The 22565-nt window shown below is 34.7% G+C and overlaps 1 protein-coding gene across 3 annotated transcripts; it reads left to right on the forward strand.

Annotated features, from left to right (window-relative positions):
• The first annotated feature begins 1856 nt into the window (after window positions 1-1856).
• Window positions 1857-17310, forward strand: LOC108903483 (suppressor of cytokine signaling 2). 3 transcript variants are annotated; one of them, XM_018705689.2, is made up of 2 exons: window positions 1857-2125; window positions 15210-17310. In XM_018705689.2, exon 2 carries the CDS (start codon window positions 15246-15248, stop codon window positions 16056-16058), a length of 813 nt encoding a protein of 270 aa, XP_018561205.1. In that variant the 5' UTR covers window positions 1857-2125; window positions 15210-15245; the 3' UTR covers window positions 16059-17310. The 3 variants fall into 3 exon arrangements, with proteins under 3 accessions (XP_018561205.1, XP_018561206.1, XP_018561204.1); XM_018705690.2 differs by lacking the exon at window positions 1857-2125 and adding an exon at window positions 4277-4411; XM_018705688.2 differs by lacking the exon at window positions 1857-2125 and adding an exon at window positions 11097-11281.
• The last annotated feature ends 5255 nt before the right edge of the window (window positions 17311-22565 follow it).

The raw sequence follows: 22565 nt of genomic DNA on the forward strand, positions 1-22565 counted from the left end.
TACACCGGAATTAATAACAAAGTAACGACCGCCGTATTATCAATTTTCTGCGGTATAGATTTTGACTAATTGCTTTCACGTTACCACTATGATTAAGTTTCTCCGAACCGGCTGATTTTCCGAATAAAAAAATTATCGGAGAACATTCCTAAATTGTGACAATTGGATATGAATAACATGCGCCTTGACTTAGCACTTCAATTGTTAAATGATATTGTGGCGTCCCACCGCCACCCGAGATAGAATACCTATGCCTTTTTGGGTTACCTTGGATGGACAGGCGCTGATCAGAGCCGTAATAAGAATTTTAACGGACTTTTTGGACTGAAATAAGTTGGGCTACATCGCATTACATATTTTCTCGTCCGGAACCTACTCTTGCTTTGTGTCCCATTAATTTCGAGGCGCCCTGTATATTGAAGCAAACTACTACATAATTAGACTACAATAGAGATGGTTTGATTTTACAATACAGCAAGCAGTCTGGAAAATGTTTGGAATTCCAGCAATGTTGTACACTATCAGAAACGAATATTACATTTCCCATTATTTCCTCACTCTCAGTTTTCCAGCAAAACGACAAATCATGAAAGTTTCCGCTTAATATCTACCGTGAAAATAAATTGACGCACGGAAAGGATATTTTCTTATTGCGAACTGTGATGAGCTGGATGCGGTAAGATTCGCGTAATAATTCCCGTAATTAGCACGAAATAGAAATGGTAAATATAAGTCAAAAACATGTTGAATGCGATTTAATTGAAACCTTAACAATTGTGCACGTATTGAAGACAAAGTTAATCCTAAGGAATCATTTTACTAAAAAAAAAATGTTAATCGTTTACTTTGAGAGTAATTAGCCTTGAAAGTTTGTCGTAACCTGCTGTTGCTCACCTGTATTTCTCACGAACAGAAAACGGACAGGAACTGTCCAGTTTTTACAGTTAATCAGTCTTTCCCGATAAAAGAGAAATGGTTTCTTCAACTAACAATGCAATCATCCAAGTCTTAGAAAGCGGGACACTATTGATTTGTAGAATAGTAAATATGTAAGCCAGTGGTTTTGAATTTCAGGTACACTTTCCGGGAAGGTCTATTTACAAAACGCTCTTTTATAGTTTAAGGCTAAATAATAACAAATATTCCCAGTATTATTTCCGTAAAAACAAGTAATTAGTTCCTTTAAATATTTAATCAGTAACTAAGAACTACCGACTTGGAAAATTCTGTGAAGTTTTAAATATTTTGATAGTTTTATAAATACCTAGCAGAGTAGATAGATTTTTAATCATATTTCGAAAGAGATTTAACGTGTTATATTTCGAAGGATATCGAAATTAATCGTGGAAGAATATCTAATCGCATTAAAAGTTAATTTATCCCACAATAAGCTTTCCGAGAAAGTAAGCACAAAAGAATCCTGCCACGGGAACGCGCTCCACAAAATAGAATGCCACTTCCATTGAATGCAGATGGCCCTCCGTTTCTGTTTCAGATGTTCAGTTCAACGCCTCCTCTCTGCCACTGTAACATTTTTTATCCCCTACCCCGCGCTAATCAAATCAATCCGTCTTGTTCAATTATGTAAATAGTCCCATTCATGACACATTTTTAGAAGCACTGGGTTTACATACATACGTATTGCAGTGGGCCTAACTTGGGTCTATATATACTTGCCTTCCAAGAACAAGGATTCCCGGTACTACTCAACTCAGCCGTACCCCCCACCATGGAACCTTCTTAACGTGAAATGAAAACACGTTCTATCGTTCCCAGAAAGTTACAATAGCGGTTTCTTTGTCTGGCGCAAGGCAGGCGTAGCGTTTCGCTCTCTGTCCCAGCGTCATCTAGACAACCGATACAAGCTCGTCGGGCAGCATTCGGTATGCGACCGCTTGGAAGTACAGTTCTCATAAAATCGATAGAATTATGATATAACCTCAAAAACTACAAAGTTACACACCCATTCTCGTAAAGAAAATCATGTGCTATAGTGCTTTCTGCCGGACTAGTGATATATCTTAGTTGTTAGTGTCTACTGTAGTGCCTATATTTGGGATTAAGTGCTCTTACTGTCAAAATGTTTGGTTGTTTGAGAAGCCGCGGCCCGCTACGAATTAGATAGGTGAGTTGTTGAACCGTGAAGAATTTCCCGTTCTCGTTTCACTATTTCAAATGAGAGTCAAAAAACAGCCCGTAGCGTTTTGCTAAACTTTCTAAAAAGCTCGTAAATCTACCAGCACGCAAACCGACTCGCTTGACTGACTGACTGTTATGAAACGAACGCAGATACTTGAGTACACGAAATATTGACCTAAATTTTTACAAGTTCATTAAACTATCCTTTGGCCTTCCGAGAGGAGCCGCAGATCTACTCTGAGAGAATTTTAAAAGTTAATGCGATCGCGTCCAAAACATGAATGTCACGGAACCACCAGATTAAGCAAAGCTTTTATCTGAATGGAATACGAAATTAGTTTTAATTTGAATGTGTTTTTTAAATGAACAGTTATGGGAACGTTGGCAATAAAAATGTTCTGTTCAATTAAGGCAGTTTGCATTCACAGATCTAAAAAATTAAGGTTACGGTTTTTTTTGTGGTACGTTTATGTTTCTCGGTACTGCTAGATATGCGTATGTAAATTTAATCAATTAATAGCCAATAAAAATATTTATGCCAATATTATCGCCAGAGGAAAGTAACGAACGACGGACGTAACGCCAGGAATATATATTTAAAACAGATAATGACGGTATATAAAATGTATTAGAAGTCGTACCGAGAAATCTGAGATAATGAATTCCGTTTAAAAAAAAATCTCAAGAACGTTTATACGCTATTCAGGGTCGTTTACATTAAAGTTTAAACAGAATTACTGAATTGCACACACATGTCGCTTTGTATTCCGCTCGTTCCGATTCCTAGCGGCTGTGGTCGCCGTAGAAAAGGAATTTTAATGTATTTTACGTTTATATTTAATGTGATATTATCGTCTATTATGGGCTAACATTCTTTTTGGCCTGGAATAGCATTGTTGGCACTGATTAAAATGTCCCTATTTACAATTATAATGAAATCTCGTACACGTTCGAAAACCAATTCGCTAAATTTAGTCGCACGAAAATAGAGGAATAATTATAATGCCCTCACGAAATGTGTAACAAACGCAAAGCTGCGAGTTTTGTAAGGCTGACGTAGGTTTCTCGGAAGTTTCGACATAATCGGGCCGCTCCAACTTCCAATGAAAATCGGCACTGGAAATTCTGTTAACCGCAGAAATAAATTCGCTCGAACTGCAAAAATTCACGCTACCCAACGGGCCGCGTGAAAATCCGAGTTTTTCATTGAAAAAATAAGCGTAACGCGTGACTAATTTGCTAACGCTTGTTTTCCAGGTTGAAAATTCTGTGAAAATACGCATTTAAAGCTATTTCAAACGTAACAATTATTGTACATTCTAAAGATCTGGTTCGTAGCATTTTTTTTCAGCCGCTCAAACGTTCGGGCTCTCGAGCAGCAATTAACATAATTATTAATTATGTCATTTACGTAATAAATGAGTTCGTAATTATTGTAAAAATGTCACGTAAAGATATTTAAAGTTAAATGGCCGTTTATCGAATGTATTTTTACCTAAAACAAGAAAGAAAACGATAATTAACCAGTTGTTTTCTAGAAAATTCACGATTGCAGTAATTATCAATTTAATGTGTTTTTTTTTCGAGTCGTGCAATAAGTATGTTTCGCGGGAATTCAAAAAATGATCCCCTGATTGGTAAGTACATCGGGCACAGTTTAATATTTTTGTACGTCATTCAGAACTGACCGTCAGTTCACAGTTCATCGACACTTCCGTGTAAAGATTACGAAACTCGCTTTAATACTTGCCGTAACAGGAAGTGGGACTTTGGAATAAGTTATGGCTGTCGAATGTTGCGTCTGTTACTTCCGGTATTGGGCACGTGAACGGGTCGACACATTGACATTTCCACGAACCCAAATTTTACTCTGACACAATGTAAAAAATTACGTTTCTTTCACCACCTCTGTGATAATTCTTTCAAAGTTGTAGGTATTGTTTTGTCTGGATGCAGCGTCATAAAAGTAGTCATCTGACGCAATTGTCATTATCTAGAGGGTGTGGGGAGGAGGTCCATTGTTTTTAGCGCTCTAATTCGTCGAGTTGAACAGCAGAAGAGGGGAGTATTTACTTCTGTCGGTTATTAGCTGGTGGGGATTAAATCGGCCAATAAAATTACATATTGCCCTCACGCGGTCAGTTTACTGTTAAACCCAACGCTGACGACAACGAAGGTATCAAGTGTAGACGCGGCTTAAGGAGGGAATCGAAACTTAGGACCAGTTTATGACCGAAGGCGATTGGGTGACTGTTTCGTGGAAACCACGCGGGTATGACTGTTTAAATTTCTAACAATAGCTTGTGAGACTAAAAACTCCTTAAAAGATTAAGCCGCGTTTCGTAAATTATGACCAGCGTAGCGTCTTTTTATAGTTGCGGCTACTGGAATTATTCTTGGAAGTCCAATACAGGGTTCAGCACTTTGTTCACGGAATAAAGTCTGGCTACGGAAAAGGAAATGTAGCACCAGCGAGGAGGTTACATCATCGGGCCCATTGCTTATTTAAATCGAACGCTCCAGCCTCGCAAATTTGAATATTTAACTATGCTTATTATAAATTATAATTGTGTTAACATTTCAATAATTTCAGTATATTTTTTAGAATATTTTTGGCTGCAACAACATCGTACCACAGTATAATATCAAATTGTATTGTACTTTCATGAATGCAATCGCTTTAAACGCTTGTCTTATAAGGGACATTTGTATTCACAGAAGTGGATCATGCTACTTATACATGTAATTAAATCATTTTTAAACTTTTCCACGCAATCCCTCGGTGATCAAAGTTTGTAGATAATCTAAATAAAACACGTAAAAATTATTGATGCTCTTGTACCGTGTGCGGAGGTCTGGCTCTATAGTGTGCTCTTCAACAGCTTTTTTCCTGCATTTGCTATTTTCTAATTCTCAAGCACTCGTACTTTCTTTTGGTCACAAATTTTCTTTTCTACCACTGTGCGCGCGGTCAGATAACATAATGTATATCTATATCCTCCTTAAAAGCAGCAAAAAGGAGAAATTGATTGTTTTAATTGTAATATTTGTTGTTTATCGATTACATTGCTCTAACTTGTAATTAGCTAGTTGTTATCGACGATTATAACATTATAATTATAACATTACAAAATTGTTTCTGATTAAAAATGAAGTCGCAGTTTTGTTACATTAGCAAAACATGCTCCTTCAGAAACGCATTAAAACTTATTCAACGCGGATAAAAGTACAAAAAAACTTGATTTTGAATTGAATGAAAAGCGCATACTTTGTCGAGTGATTCGATTAACCGAACGAAATCCAGTAACAGATAAGCCCTAGCCGCTGTGTCTGTCTCAAGTGGTGTGGGCGTTAAAACTAGCATTATTTAGAAAGTGGTATATCCCTGGAATGACTAACGGCCAGCCCAGCCCAGTACCTGTCGCTGTCGAGAATAAATAGACCCGTGTTCAATTTCACTTTAACAAGAAATACCTACAGATGTATCTGCGATCGTGATGTCACCTGAAAGCAGATATTTGCCTAAAAAATCTATGAATCACGCATCTTTAGAACCGGTGTAGGATGCGGTCCGCTTTTAGTCTTAATACGACCGTAAAAAACGGGTAAGATTGGGAAAGGCCGAAACTTCAACGAAGCTACACATGCTAAATAAAAATAATTTCCGATTACATCATTAAAGTCCTGGTTAGAATCTCTCGAGATACTTGCGTGTGACCGTAAAAAAATGTCAAGGTCTCGAGTTGATTTGGTGAAATATAAAAAGTAATTAAATGTAAATTTAAAATAAATCACACGTGATTCTTTAAACAGTGGGCTTTGAAGGAATGAAAACAATTGTGACTGTACCGATAATGTTAGTAAACTAACAATAGTGGGACGCCGTGACGGAATTCGGTTGTTTTCAAAGCACGCCGAGTTTTAATAATTCATATTTATCGCAGTAAACGGTAAACGTAAAAGTGAAAGCAAACCTTTAGATTTCTTCTTCCACTTTGGCGTCCTAGAAATTAAACGAGGCTTATGCAAGCTTTCAAGACATCTCTCTGTCTATTCTAAGTACCACGAATTCCATGGTAGAGAGAGTTTTAGTGGAAACGATTGTATAAACCACTTAGACACAACTAGTCGCTGGAATACTGCACCTCAGGTATTTTTTGTCACACAAGATTGAATTGCATTGGGTTTGTTGTGATTTTCTCACGGCCCGATCGCGGTTGCTTTCAAAAATACCCCGTTTCTGCTTACCTTTAAGCTGTGTCTAGTATCAACATTGCCAATTGAAAGGAAATGTTTACTCGATGTTGTAATCTAGGAGTAACTAGGCTATAACAGCGATTATCTAACATTTCTAAATTTAGCGGTTTGTTGTCGACGAATATTACTTTATAAATATCTGCGATTAAAACATCCTGTTATTGTTTTCCAAACACGGAAGGGCACCGATAGTCGTTGTGGTTGTGCAACGAACGAGTGTCGCGTTCAAAAACCTTCAAAATAAAAATTTCTGGCTAGTGCGGTATAAAATTGGAAATGGCACAGTCGGCACATCTTCAAAGTGCCTCGTAAAACTTTAAAATGTCATTAAATTTCCAGGAACAGATGAAATACAGTGTGTAATTCATTATTTATGTAAATTGAATTTTATTACTGTTAATAAAGAGAAGTGCATTTGTCGGAGATCGCGTCGGTTGTTTTCCTCCACGTACAAGACTTGCCGGGCTTATGGTTGGTTTGTAAAAAAGTATTAGTCCTAAATTAGCCGTTACTTAACCTTAATCTTAGCCCTAAAAAGTTAAATGTATAGAATGTAATGTATAGGTCGAGGGGCGATCCGCTAAGGAAAAAACGTACGAAGATTACAAAATTTCTGAAATCTCTTGTAATGTATCTGCAGATTTCAATATCGATTAAAAAAAAATTACAAATTTCATATAAATAATCAAGATTACAATATCTTTCAACCGATTACAAAACATTTCAGGAGATTTCAGAGTTATTTTAGTAGATTTCAATGATTATTTAAGATTTCAATAGGATTATTCGAAATTAAAAGAAGATTTCAAAATTTCTTAATAATATTTCAAGGAATACGGGAAGATTACAATAAGTTTTGAATGTCCATTTGAACAAAAATAATTGAATTAACTTCAACTGTCATTCATTTCATTCATTAACAGTAGTGCTTTGATTAAGAATTTCCAGTATCATTTTTACGCAAAAATTGTAACATTCTGATTAAGTTTTTGTTCGAATGAACGTTAAAAACTTTTTGTCATGACAAAAATGATAACGCCATTTTGAAAGTAGGTAAGTATATATTTTTATTGAAAGATAAAAATATAATAATCCAATAAACTAATAAAAATAAAAAAATAGAAGTAACATAAAATAAACATTTTCCCAAAAAATAAATAATAAGAAATATTTTAAGCTTTTATTAACACTTGTATTTAATACTTTACCTGTATACAGTGTATTTAAAAAAGACGCGGCAATATTTAAGGGGGCGATTGCCCAGATCATTTTTAAAAAAAAAGTTCCTATAAACATACGTCCGCAAACGCTTCGTTACCGATCTACAGAATGTTGAAATTTCATTAAAAAAACAGTAAAAATTAAATTTCTCCAAAACCTCTTGATATTATAATGAAATTTTAGGCCTGTCAATAGCTATGGCAGACGCGTACTTTGCAATACAAAACGATTTTTTAGTCTTACCAGTGACTAGCTATTTTTAATGAAAAAAATAGGACCCCGCTGGTTTTTCTAAAAATATAATTTTTTAATTCCTTGTTCAATTATGAAGAAGAAAGCTTTCCTCAGATTATACGCACCGTACGTCACACCGTTATTGAGTAAAAAAATAAAAAACATTTTATTGCGCACCTAAACCCAATGTTGTTTTAATTGAGAAATTTAAATTATTGAACAAAGAAATTCAAATTATCAAATTTGATTGATTTTTGAAATGTGGTACATACTGTTGTTTGTAGTAGGTAATAATAAGGGGCTGCGTTTTAGAGAAATTTAATTTTTACTGTTTTTTAATGAAATTTCACATTCTGTAGATCGGTAACGAAGCGTTTGCGGACCTATGTTTATAGGACTTTTTTTATAAACTGACCTGAGCAATCACTCCCTTAAATATTGCCGCGTCTTTTTTAAACACACTGTATACAAGTAAAGTATTAAATGCAAGTATTAATAAAAGCTTAATATATTTTTTATTTATTAGTTTTTGGGAAAATACTTACCTACTTTCAAAATAGCATTATCATTTTTGTCATGACAAAATGTTTTTAACGTTCATTCGAACAAAAAACTTAATCAGAATGTTACAATTTTTGCCCAAAAAATGCCTGATACTGGAAATTCTTAATCAAAGTACTACTGTTAATGAATGAAATGAATGACATTTGAAGTTAATTCAATTATTTTTGTTCAAATGGACATTCAAAACTTATTGTAATCTTCCCGTATTCCTTGAAACCATATTAAGAAATTTTGAAATCTTCTTTTAATTGCTAATAATCCTATTGAAATCTTAAATAATCATTGAAATCTACTAAAATAACTCTGAAATCTCCTGAAATGTTTTGTAATCGGTTGAAAGATATTGTAATCTTGATTATTTATATGAAATTTGTAATATATATTGAAATCATATTAAAATCTACAGATACATTACAAGAGATTTCAGAAATTTTGTAATCTTCGTCTGTTTTTTCCTTGGCGGATTGCCCTTCGGAACACACCAATCGCACCATATTTCTGTCGAGGTTTCTGTGGCATTCTTTGGAAAATGAGGAAGGGGGGGGGGGGCGTTGTACAACGACTACATCGACGAAATTCATTAGCTGATTACATAGATTACAGCGAGGATTACAGATAAGATTACGTGGATTACAGATAGATACATAGATTACAGATAAGATTACGTAGATTACATAAAGATTTCAGGACAAACGTACGAAGATTACATCAGCGGATCGCCCCTCGGTATAGGTTTATAAAAATCTTAACCTTGTCCTAGTTCTATACATTACATTTTGTACGTTTAACTTTTTAGGTCTAAGATTAAGGTTAAGTTACGGCTAAGTAAGGACTAATACTTTTTTATAAACTAGCCATTAAGAGGGACATTCAAAGTATTTGAAAATGTTGACCAATTCACAAGGATAGTTTTCGTCGTCAGCATAACTTTTTATAGGCCAGGAAAATAAGCTGGGAAATTACCATTTCATAAAAATATATATCCTGGGCTATTTAGACAATTTTAACTACATTTATTCAGTGGTAGGAATAAGAGTAAATAAAATCAAAGAAACGTATACTCCAGGTGCTTGGTATTGCGTGTTCGTTTAAACATTCAAAATGTTAAGCTTTTTAACTAAAATTTACAGAAAAATGTGTTCTAAAAAAGCGTTAAATTGGTAGATCCAGCAGCACTAGCGTTATCTAATCGTTACTAGAGCAACTGGCTTTTAATTCAATGGTACTGAATGGAAACTGCGTGGAACGCTTTAAAATTTATTCAGAATAAATGCAAAAATATACCCTTGACGTAAAAATAAATATATTCAACATAGGTTCTTCGATAAATAAGCTTCTTCGACGATTTTTGCCATTCATTTGCGATTTTATCGATCCTAGTTCATAATCAAGTAACCAAAGCTACTATAATTTGTTCGCAACCACCAGCCGTCTAGATTTCTTACAATAAACGTAGTTGTGATCCGTCATCCCGGCGTACCTGCCTTTCGGCTTTCGAACTTCCCGGTATTCCTAGAACCCGGTCCGCAGGTGTACGGCGGTCGCGCCCCTCCTCGTCCAGCTCCGAGCGAAAGAAAAAGGACGCTGCAAAGATCCGCCTGTTGTACCGGCTCGAGGTCGGTTCCTGGAAGTCTGATTGCAGCCGCTTCGGGGAAGACGCACAATGTGCCGCGGCTCTCTGCCTCTCTCGCCGGTTGTGCGGCGGATTTTTTTTGTAAGCGCGCGACAGAAGGTCGTGGACACCGAGAGAAGAGGTTAATTGCGTCCGGAGGTGGGCGCATATTTCCACCGAGCCGTGGGTTCGCGGGTTGATGGGATTTTGTTGGTGTTGCCTTCAGAGCGTCTAAACTCCGGTGGTGCCAGATGTGCGGATTTTTCCGTAGTTCTGGGGGAAAATATTGAAAGTTCGTGAAACTAATTCGATATTCCTAAATGTAGATTATTTAGTAATAATTGTTTGAACAAAACTTTCTTCTAAGTGTCATTGTAAAGAATCCTGTTGGCTATTTCATTTTTGTTACTTAAACTGTCAGGAATATAACTTTCTGCAATTGTGGCTCATTTCCACCCACCATGTCTCTTCTAATACATCAAGTAAAAATTTACCAGTCTCGGACTCAATTGCCAGCCCTCGCTCCGCTCGGGCACAAAATCGACTGGTAAATAATACTTACCTACTTTATGGTGTAAATAACTATTTCGTTCCATCGACGACATTTTCGGAAAAATGTATGCAAAATTCTTTTTTACACACACACTGTATACTTTTTTTAATAGTCTGACGCATATTTAGATCCAATATCTAACGCTTTTTAACTGATTAACAAAATGATTACAAGGAGAGCGTGCGGTCAGACTTAAAAATACTTTTTTTTATCAAACTCCGATTTGTTAGTCAACTCCTGCAGATATCGGGGCTCCTCCAAATTTGGGCCTGAATTCTACCTGGCCTGGCCCCTCTACAGCGACGCGATGATTTTGTAATATTCCCAGAAGTTTATCTGACGCAATACGTTTCATGAATTATCGGCCTGTTGTTTTTTTTTATAACAATAGATCGTTGTAAATTATTATTAATAGATAATAAAATTAGTGTTGGTAGTACGGGCTGATAAAAAAGTCGTTACCTTGATTTGGAGTACCCGAAGGCTCGGAGATACCGTGTGCACCATATTTCGTCATGTTTGGCCGAACAGTCGTGGCCCTCGTTTCACCAAAATCAGATTCCCGGGCATCTTCGAAAATGATACGGTCGATAGTCCGGGCGAGTGTTTCTTTCGAAATTAAAGTGAAGCTTGCAGGCGGCGATATTTTGCTTTAATATTTCCTAAATAAGTGGGGCTCGCAATATTTTAAGAACAGTATGGTACGTTATAGAAATTAGACGTTTATTTACCGATTTTTGAACCAATAAGTTGATAATTTTTTACCAATTTTTGTGCTTTCAATGACCTTCAATGTTAATTCAATAGCACTAATTTTAGTTACATTCTACAACTTTAACACCTGTTTTAAGTTTTAAAAGAATTGGTTACATGACTGTTATCCATTAATTTATTGATTTCTATTATAAAAGTACTTAGACATAAATTTGATCAACTGATTCTAAAGTGTAAAGGTACAATTTCTTGAACAACTCATTGGGTTAAAAATTGGTAAATGTGAAACGGGTTTTATTATACCCAAAATATTATTTCTATAGCTGGAAATATTAACAATATCTAAACAGGTATTACAACTGTCTTCCGAACAATTTTAATTGACGGGTATTTTTAATGTGCTGCTGATTTTAATTTTAGAAACATTCCAAGTCCTATTTTAATATTAATCGGGTGGATCAAAATAATAAAATACGTGGATATCATTATAAGGATTTTATTTCAAAAGCATTATGAAATTTTAAAATTTTACGAGAACAAATGTAGTTTGTAAAGGTCTTTAATGAAATTTGCATTGTTAAGAAAATAAAACGTAAAAATCCAAAATTGATTTTCACTCGATTGATTTTTAAAAACTAGATAAAATTTTAATCATTGTTGTTTTTAGTGATAATACACTTAAAATCGTTCATAAGGATCAACTACATTGTTTTTTTTATCTATACAGGATGTAAATAAAACTCGAATAAATTTTAATGGTCAGTTGTACGTTACAAATTAACAATAATAAAAAAAATTATGACAATTGTTCAAAATAAAACAGTTTATTCGCAATTAAAAAGAAAACAGTTGCGTAGTCACGTGAACAATATTTTTTCATTCACAGATAATGTGATTATTTTATTTAATCCACCGTCATGAAATTGAAATAAAATATTAGTTATTTTTTTACGCTATAATATTCTGAAATAATATTTAAAAATCAAATATTTCGTAAATATCGTTATTATCTAATGGAAAAACTAGCGACACCATGGATACAAATAATTGCCGCCATCATCTAGAAAATTAACTAAAAGTCGTTCGCTGTTTTTGAGAGCCATTCGAGTGTGCTGTGTCGCCACGCCACAATCAGCCCTATTCTGTAACTTGCATCGAAATGCTCAGATCGAGTCGAAATGTTCGCAATTTGTAAAGTTCAATATCTATCGCGTCGATCGTTTCCTAAAATTGGTATTCTGTAATTCAAATCGTGGAAGTTACGAATCGTAGAGAAAGATCTCGATTCGATGCTGGTTTAGCGTAATGGCAACAATGCATTGCTCTGCGATTATAGACTTTAATAATCAAGTGACATTTAGAGAGGTTAGAAATTTCAAAATATGAAATATGCAAATTAGCTGTAAAAATAAGATAAATGTGTCTTTTACAAGATTTAGCGCAGGTATAAAAAGTGGAATTTACGCACAGTTGTGTTTTAATAGGATATCCCATATTCGGTCAATTTAATTGTACCTACCTACTAGATTGTATAGTTTTGTTTAAAAATACATTCATTTTGCTGTAATATTTCGAGAAGGTCAGTACTGAAAAATATTAAGTATGTCAGTTCCGACTCCAATAAAGAAAAAAACTTCTATAGAGCAGCTGAACTACATGGTAGATTTCATTACGCTGCACAAAATTTTGCTTCATGGTAAAACTAAGCCATTTGATAGAGAATATTATAAACCATGCACAAATTAGATAATTAAATAAAAAATATACCTATACACGTATAGACGTACAAATATTTTATAATTCTGTGATTTAAAACACGAAAAGGAAAAAAGATTAGTTGTGTTGCGAGATTATGCTTAACTCAAACTGACAGTACTGGCACATCTAACACAACAACGCATGCGTGACCCGATCTCGATATTAGTCCAAGCATTCTGTCACGGATTAATGTTAAATTTGCAGAAATTATTACCTGGACAAAAAAAAATTGACCGTATAGAAAATTAAATTTTAAATTGACTTTCTTGTTCTTTAAACTCGATCCAATATGGCGAACATGGTTAAAAAAAATCGCAAAGTTGAAAAAAACGGTTTTTCTAAAATAACTAAAAAAGATCTATCGACTGATTTTTTGAAAGTATCGATTGCTTTGTTACTTTTCGAGATATATCGAAAAAACCGTTAAAAATCTTCTCTTTTCTCTTCTTCTATAACTCGTTTACATTTACGTGCCCATATTTGATATTTACTGCAAGCATAGCCCGCGGCAAGCCAAAAAAGTACATTTTTGAAAAATTTAAAAATATTAATTATTTTTCGAGATATATCGATTTTTTGAAAAAAAGGCGCTCTCGAAAATTGGCTAGATCTTCTCAGCGGATAGCCCTACAGTAACGATTTTCGGTTTATTTTCTTCGTAAAGAGTTATATTATCATGCTGTTAAAAAATGTTGACGATTTTATTAATTTTAAGGATCAAAAAATGACTGAAAAAGTTGCACTTTTTTTGGGTATGTTTTTTTCAAATAACTATTTCAATTTTTATTATTTTTTTGTACTTAATCTGGGGTAGCTAAACACGAATATTATAGCATTTTCGCCTTAGAAGCAAAATAGACCCGTAAATGTTTAGTTTTCTTTCTTTAAAAGTCATTTTCATAAAATAAAAATTGAAATAGTAATTTGAAAAAAACATACCCAAAAAAGTGCAACTTATTCAAAGTCATTTTTTGATCCTTAAAATTAATAAAATCGTCAACATTTTTTAACAGCATGATAATATAACTCTTTACGAAGAAAATAAACCGAAAATCGTTACTGTAGGGCTATCCGCTGAGAAGATCTAGCCAATTTTCGAGAGCGCCTTTTTTTCAAAAAATCGATATATCTCGAAAAATAATTAATATTTTTAAATTTTTCAAAAATGTACTTTTTTGGCTTGCCGCGGGCTATGCTTGCAGTAAATAGCAAATATGGGCACGTAAATGTAAACGAGTTATAGAAGAAGAGAAAAGAGAAGATTTTTAACGGTTTTTTCGATATATCTCGAAAAGTAACAAAGCAATCGATACTTTCAAAAAATCAGTCGATAGATCTTTTTAAAACCTGCAACTTTCTCATTTAAAATTTTTCGATCCGTGCTATATTTTTTTAGTTATTTTAGAAAAACCGTTCTTTTTTCAACTTTGCGATTTTTTTTAACCAATTTCGCCATATTGGATCGAGTTTAAAGAACAAGAAACTCAATTTAAAATTTAATTTTCTATACGGTCATATTGTTTTTGTCCAGGTAATAATTTCTGTAAGCATTTCTCTATAATGCTTGGACTATATCTAAAACTACCACTTCGACAAAGTTTGACCGATCAACGTCGATTTCTACCAACAACTTCGATAGTAGACGTCGAAACAAGTTATAGAATACCGATGTTGCCCAATTCCGATTTGATGGGTTGATCTCGATTCGATTTTATACATTTCTATTCGATTAGGAGTTACAGAATAGGGCTGAATGTCGATAAATTGCCACATCTGGCAACTCTGTCCTCATACATGGATTATTAACGTAGAACAGTAAGTAACTATAGACACGCACGCGTACTTTATAATGTTTCAAAAAGCCACCACCAGAGTGCGGTAGAAATCAGGCGGGAATTTTAAATATCAATACTAAATACATTATTATTATTATCCGTACTCGAGACAAAACGAAAGCTAATCCTATATTTGATGACCTATAAATGTATTTAAATTTATTTATATGTATTTATCATTTATTGGCTTGTATTTAATAATATTTATATTTTTCATGTACATAAAAGTATTTTTCAATACATTATCCCATTCCTTATATTCTACCATACTTTATTTTACAAATAAAGGGCTTAAAATAACGGCGTCCGCTCTTTGTTTCAGACTGAATTCTTCAACTGGGCATGGCACTCGCCTGCAATGTTAGGCTGTAACACGATATGTCCCAACTGCAAGCACCAGTTCCAGTGCTGCTCACCGTTCCAGGCATGCTGCAACGTGCGTCGCTCTCTGCACGTGCTCAGCGGCGGCGGGTTGGTGGCGGCGCTGACGCCGCCGGCGAACGCCTACCCCTCGCCCCAGGTGTCGCCGAGCATGCCGCTAGCCTTCATCCTGCCCCCCTTCGCCTCGCCCCTGCACTCCGGCCCGTCGTTCCTCGACGGCAAGACAGTGTCGGACCTAAAAGTCCTCTCGGATACCGTACAGGTTCTGCGCCAATCCGGCTGGTACTACGAGGGCATCAGCTACCAGCACGGGCATGAACTGTTGAAGGACACCGCCATCGGTACGTTCCTAGTGCGCGACTCCTCCGACCCCAGGTTCCTGTTCTCGTTGAGTGTGCAGACTGAGCGCGGTCCCACCTCGGTGCGGATCTTCTACTTGAACGGCTTCTTCAGGCTGGACGCCCAGCCTCACCTCCAATCCGCCATGCCCGTATTCCCCTCCATCATCGATCTGGTGCAGCACTACATCCGACAGAGTAAGCTGTACAAAGAAAATGCTCAAGTGTGGGTAGACCCGCAAGGCAAGTGGTACTCCTCCATCCTGCTGAAGAAGCCGCTGAGGAAGATGCCGGAGCCGCCGAGCCTCAAGCACTTCGCCAGACTCACCATACACCGGGCCCTGGAGGCCTCGGCCGTGCCCAAGCTGGCCATGCTGCCGCCGCCACATACTCAACTGGAACTACCCACTTCACTTACTGCGTACTTGTCGGAGTACTCTTACTCCTTCTGAGTAGCACCAAAGACTGGTTGGTACCTATACATACCGACATCAGGGAACACCATTAAAGTATTCTAAATGCGCCTGACGGGCGCTTAGTTAGATAGGATAACAAATTACCAATATCTCTTCTGTTTGTTAATCTGAGATTTCGACCCGGTAGTTCATATGAATCGGTTAGGTCGCGCGTGCGCGCGTAACCTCAAAAAATAACGACAGTCGCAGTTCAGTCACGTACGCAGTTCCGCTAAAATGAATCTCAACAGCCAGGGGAACTTGCTAAACTCTGTTGAAACGAAGGAGCAACTCAGATGGTGGTTACCAAAGATTTATTATTATTTAACGTATGGTCAACTTACCAACTTCATATCGTTTAACGTTCATCCCTCTTCCATTAATTTGTGATCCGTGATCCTACTATGTTACATGTTGATGCTTGAAGGTTCCTTTAGTTAGTATAGAGTTACCAGTTTTGGAAAAGCCTAGAGTCTAATTGTTCACATCGTCCTAGTTTAATTAATGTCCCGTTCACGTAGACCGTTCATATGAAATCCAGTGTTGCCAGCGCTCTCAAACGTACAGTGCTGCATTTACATTTAGTAGATTTTTTCAATTGTCGAGACTAAAAACTCTCGATCCGTGCAGTTGTGACTTTCCGGCTCTGGCAGCATTGCAGAAATCGAGCTAGATTGTAATAAAGTAGAATAATACTTGCGAATCGTAAGCCACATTGGCTACAGTTGGGAAATTGCATGTCTCGTTGTCTAAATGTCCTGTACTATATTTTGTATTCGTAGTGATGAGGCAGGTTAAAATTTGTATGGTATCTTAAAAGTTAATATTAAGTCTTGTTCTCATTTATTTATTAGCCGTTATTTGTAGGTATGTGCCAAATTTGTGGTCGTTATTAATAATTACTGTTAATCTAAAATCGAATAAGGTAAATTCGGCATGTGCTGCCAGTGAAATTTCATGTTCATGTAAATTGGGGAAACAGCCTTGATTATATTTTTTTAATTTTATAGAGTTCAATTTTCTGGAATGAAATTTCTAGTCCGATGGATATTTTCGTGTTAGTTTTAAATAAATAAATGGATGATTTATCGTGCAGTTTAGATAAATGCCCGTCGAGATTAACAAACAGAATAAAAAGTATAATCGTGAATGTATTTATATACTGTAAACTTTGCGTGAATGAGATTGTGTGTCTGTCTTAGTTAAAATGTATTTATTACTAGGAAAATATTAAATTATTTATTATTAACTGCTTTTGTCTTCTTTCCAACCTCCACAATAAATCATAAATTAAAAGGGATTAGGTATCAGTTAAAAAAATTGTTTTTATCGATTTCCAGAAATGCATGATACAAATGTGTGGCTAGAGCTCATAAAACGAGAGTTAAAAAAAATAAAGCAATGAATTCACATGAAATCAAATATATAAAATAAATAAAAATTCTATATTCAAATGTTTGTTTAACACCCCTTGAACGTTGATGGTTATTTTTCTAACCTAAAAAAAAACAGGTCAATTAAGGTCAGATATCGCGAATTTTCAGAAAATAATAGATTTGCGCCAAATTTATTATAAAGGGGTTTTCAGGGTAGCTGATCACGGATCCGATGTTAATTTTGCAAAATTCAAGATGGCCGACCAAATTTAAAAAAAACATTCGCGCCAAATTTGGTATACGAGGGTTTTCGGGGTCGCTGATTACGAATTCGAGGTTAGAATTGCGAAATGCATGTTGTTTACTTTATAACCTGAGTACCCAATCATGTTTTACCCTTCTTAAGGGAATTGATTAAATTTTTAAAAACGAATTCTGTAAATCTGATCTCGGATTCGTGATCAGTGACCCCGAAAACCCCCGTGTACCAAATTTGGCGGGAATGTTATTTTTTGAAAATTTGGTCGGCCATCTTGCCTCCGCCATCTTGAATTTTGCAAAATTGACCCCGGATCCATGATCAGCGACCCTGAAAACCCCTGTATACCAAATTTGGCGTTAATCTGTTATTTTTTGAAAATTCGTGATATCTGACCTTAATTGACCCGTTTTTTTAGGTTAGAAAAAGAACCATCAATTCTAACCGCGGATTCACGTTCGACGGGGCCTTAACTATATAAATAAACATTATTATATAGAAAAAAACAAATTTTGTACTTTTCCTAGCACTTTTTCCTGAATTTTTGCTATTTTTGACCTGTTCTTTGAGGTTAGGAAATTCCTGTGATGTGATAGCTCAATTCTGAAACCGGATTCGTGATCCTACGGATTAACATATGTCGCATGAAAAGTACACACAACTTTTTTTTTGTGTGGTAGTGTTATAAATATATCATCATATACCACCAAGCAAAGCATCAAACTCACATACGCACAAATGACAATGAAACGCACGTTCAACGACCCTCAGTAAAAAAACCTGGATTGTTCAGCAGCATGAAAGAACAGGTGAATAAATTGATCGATGCAAAGCTTCAGATCAGAGGTGGACTTGTACATGTTATTGTACAATGACGCAGATAGTGGGATTAATAATTACTAAAATTTGAAGTAATTGATGCAACTTTGACTATTTTAGATATGTGCCTGTGACCACGGTAAATGTTGAACGGTCATTTTTGTTTTTGAAATGGGTATTTACTGATCGCTGGAGACGATTAACCGTGGAATATTTAGGACAACTGTTGATTATTTTTTACAATCGGTTTCCTCATTAGTAAGAAATTATTATTTTGTTAACTTTCGGTGGTACCTTCTTATTATTATGTACGATGCTTATAACGGGTGTTTTAGCTTTTTTTATTAATAATAATAATAATAAATTGTCTTTATTTCCAAACAAGAAAAATTTAATACATAGTGTCGATAAATAGGGCCAAAGTGTCAGTTTCTGAATTTAATGACTGAACATTTTACACAAAACCAAACTAAAATTAAGTAGATCAACTATGTCGAAACAGTGGACAATAATTACAAAAATAATAAAAATAAAAAACATAATAAACTCAATTTTTAAAAAAAGTTAACAGCCTGTATCTCGGAAACAAAGCACTTGCAGACTCATGTTTATATGAACTTTTCTACATATTTTGCTGAGTGGAATCTCCCCTACGCATTTGTCACTCGAACTCTGAAACACCGGGATATTTTATGGTAAGTTCCATCTAAAACGTTTATCTGACATTCTTCAACAATTCGCCGACGAAGCTCCTTAAGTGAGACATGTTTCCATCCAGATCTCCCGGTGGGAAGAAAGGCCCTATGAGGTGTCTCCCAGTATGCCCGCCCAAACATTAAATTTTCTCGAATGCTGCATTTATTGAGAAATGCTTCGAAATGTTCCTTCGGACGTGGAGCAAAGATTCTATTATTGTATGGAGACGGAGAGAAACCAATTTGAACATTTAATAAAATAACATTCTTTCATTAATTGAAATTTTGTGTTATTCTTTAAGTGGTGACTTTATTGTCATATCCAAACCAAAATTTTTAAAAGTCGAATGTCATCGTGAGCAGAATTGAAAAAGCTTTAAAATGAGGTGCCGCTCAACATGGTGCCATTTAAAGTTTAAGGGTATTTTATGCCAATGCCCAAGGGGAAGCTTCCCAGACAGAACTTACGCCATCACATGTCGCCCTTGGAAAGAAAATCGATGTGTCTCTAGTTTTTTTTAACTCCGATATTTTCCAGATGGGAAGTTTTAATTTGAACACCCTGTATATATTCTTATAATGTAAAGAGTGCAGTTACAAGAAGACATCGACTGTGTCTGTTCTGCAACCGCCCTAACATTTGCGATATCTTTATTACTTATAAAATCATACTTAAAAAAAATATGGTCGCATACACATGAAATAAAATATGTGTATCTGTTATACGATTTTAAGTAAATGGTAATACAGAACCCTAATAATAGTTATGACATCCCATGTTTTATAAATATTCAATTTTTTGCCTGCCAGATAATCATTATAAATATTTCATTAGCTAATACATTGCAAAACTACGATGATAACACCTTTACAATAATAAATGGGTAAGATACTAGATGTTTCCTAAACATGTTGTGAATATATTATCAGTAACGATTTGTTTGTGTATGGAGCTAAATCGAACTACAGTTAACTTGCCGATTGATGAGACTTACTCATTCATAAAAGTCCCATTCTATTTCTCAGGAGAAAATTGTACAACATGAAAACTAGTTACTTCGTTAAAATTAGAACTGAAAACTTTTGACTTTTTACTTGTAAAAAATTAAGAGGATATTTAATTAATATTAATAACGTGTTATTAGTGATCTCATACCGATCATTATTTCATCGATAAAAATGTTTTAATATGTAACGAGTATCGATATTCCCAGTCTAGTCTTATTTTTATCCGTTATGGAATTTATCGGACACAACAGCAGAAAATACTTATTGAATAGAATTTGCATAGGCTTTCAATAAATATATTTAAGATAAGTCCCGGCTCAGATAACGATTTGGGAAAACCGTATATATCGCTTATCTGCTTTATCAGGAATACAATAAAAAAAAGAAACGTCATAAATAATGATCTAAAAATATGTGTTATTTATCTGGACAGTAGCAAAACCCATAAATTGACAGCGTGCATCCTCTCCATCGATATCTGATACATATTTGAAATAAGTATGTACTTCCTTTTACAAGAACTTTATCTAGAAGAAAGCTTGTTCTTGCAAATTCTGATCGTCGTCGGATAAAATCAAGCATTTTCTATTACTATACCGTTGTATCTCCAAGGAATCAGGTTTGTTTAAGATAAAATGTTTCACAAAAATGTACTCGTGACTATTTTTTACACAAAGGATGTAACTAAATTACTTACCGAAACTTTTACGGTAGATTCTGCCACAAATTAACAAAAAAAAAGTTTTTTGATACACATGGTGTCCAAAATTGAACGAAGCCAAGCAAATTACACTTCATTTATCATAAACGTGATTACTTGGATAATAATTATTTTTATATTGAAGATAATTTGATGATTTCACACTTCTAGCAATATGGTGTAATATTTTATTTATTTCTATATCAAGCAACGTGTGGCAAAAATACAATTTTATTGTACAGCCTTCATTAGTCATAATAGAGTCGAATTTGAAATAGCTTAAAAAAACAATGGCAGTGAAAATTTTTGGAAATCCTTATAGTTTCTGGGAAAAACATTATTGAAGTTATAGTATTTTCAACCTTTACATTGCTGGGCTACTGTAGTCTAGCGTCATTCGCTCACGTGTCCCCAAGCGATTCCGACTACTGAAATTCGAGTTTAGTATTATCGTTGTTGTGTTGTTGTGATAGTGTTTACATTAGTTTTTCAAGTACCAAAAGTGGCTTACGTGTATAGCAACTCGGATTTTACTTAGGATTATTTAATCAGGTAGCCTCCTTACAAATGTGATTAATAAATATCAAAACCAAAATTTTCAGAAAAATTTAAATTTTCAAATGATACTGTTACAAATGTCAATATTTGTCCTTTTTACTAAATTTAATTAAATTGTTTAAAAAGCGTGTATTCTATTAGGTCTTATATTTTTACTCCATTGTAAAGGCATTAATCTAATTCAAACTAATTCAGAAACTGTTTGACTACAAATGGCGAGATTAAAAAAATTGTTTGATTTAACCTAATACCTTAACAATGGAGTAAAAATAGGAGAGAAAGGGCAAATATTAGTTAAGAAAAAAAAAACAATTGACACTAAACCAGTCATGTTTAACACCTCTGATATTGTCGTTTCACAAGGTGTATTGTCGAGGTACGATTCAATGCTTGTTGGGGCATGTGGCCCACAGAATAGTCGGTTCCTGCAATATCAACACTTTGAAATCTTCTCTATGCGGTTAGATATCTAAATTCCTGGTATCGGAAACCATTGCTCGGATTTATCATAAGATTTTGTAGAAAAATTTTTGAATTTGTTCAAATTAAAATTAAAATTTTAGTTACAGGGTGATTCACAAACAGTGACCAAAAATGAAACCTCGTATTCTTTGTTGAATTTTCTATAAAGTTTTTATCTAGGACGCTTCGTTGAAAAGATACAGGGTGTTAAAATTCAAAAAATATTTTTAATTTCTTTAAATAATTTAAAAACTACACAACCCTGTATCTTTTTAATGAAACGTCCTAGATAAAAACTTTATAGGAAAGACTCCCATTAAAATTCACCAAAGAATTGGAGGTTTAATTTTTGGTCACCATTTGCGAATCACCCTGTAGTTATTAAATCGCTGAATAAACCCATAACGAAAATAGTCGTATTTTATTTCGATTTCGACATATTTCAACATTTCAAGTAACAAACAGTTTATCTGTTACTTGCATTTTAGGTCCGGATACCGTTAAATATCACAACCCGTCATAAAAAATTTTGTAAAAAATTTATACGACGCACGCATAATTTCCAAATACAAAAATCCTTTAGTAAGAAAACAGGCGATAAAAGGATTATGCAAATAAAAATCCATC

The sequence above is a fragment of the Anoplophora glabripennis genome, unplaced genomic scaffold (genome assembly GCF_000390285.2).
Source record: "Anoplophora glabripennis isolate ALB-LARVAE unplaced genomic scaffold, Agla_2.0 scaffold82, whole genome shotgun sequence".
NCBI lineage: Eukaryota > Metazoa > Arthropoda > Insecta > Coleoptera > Cerambycidae > Anoplophora > Anoplophora glabripennis.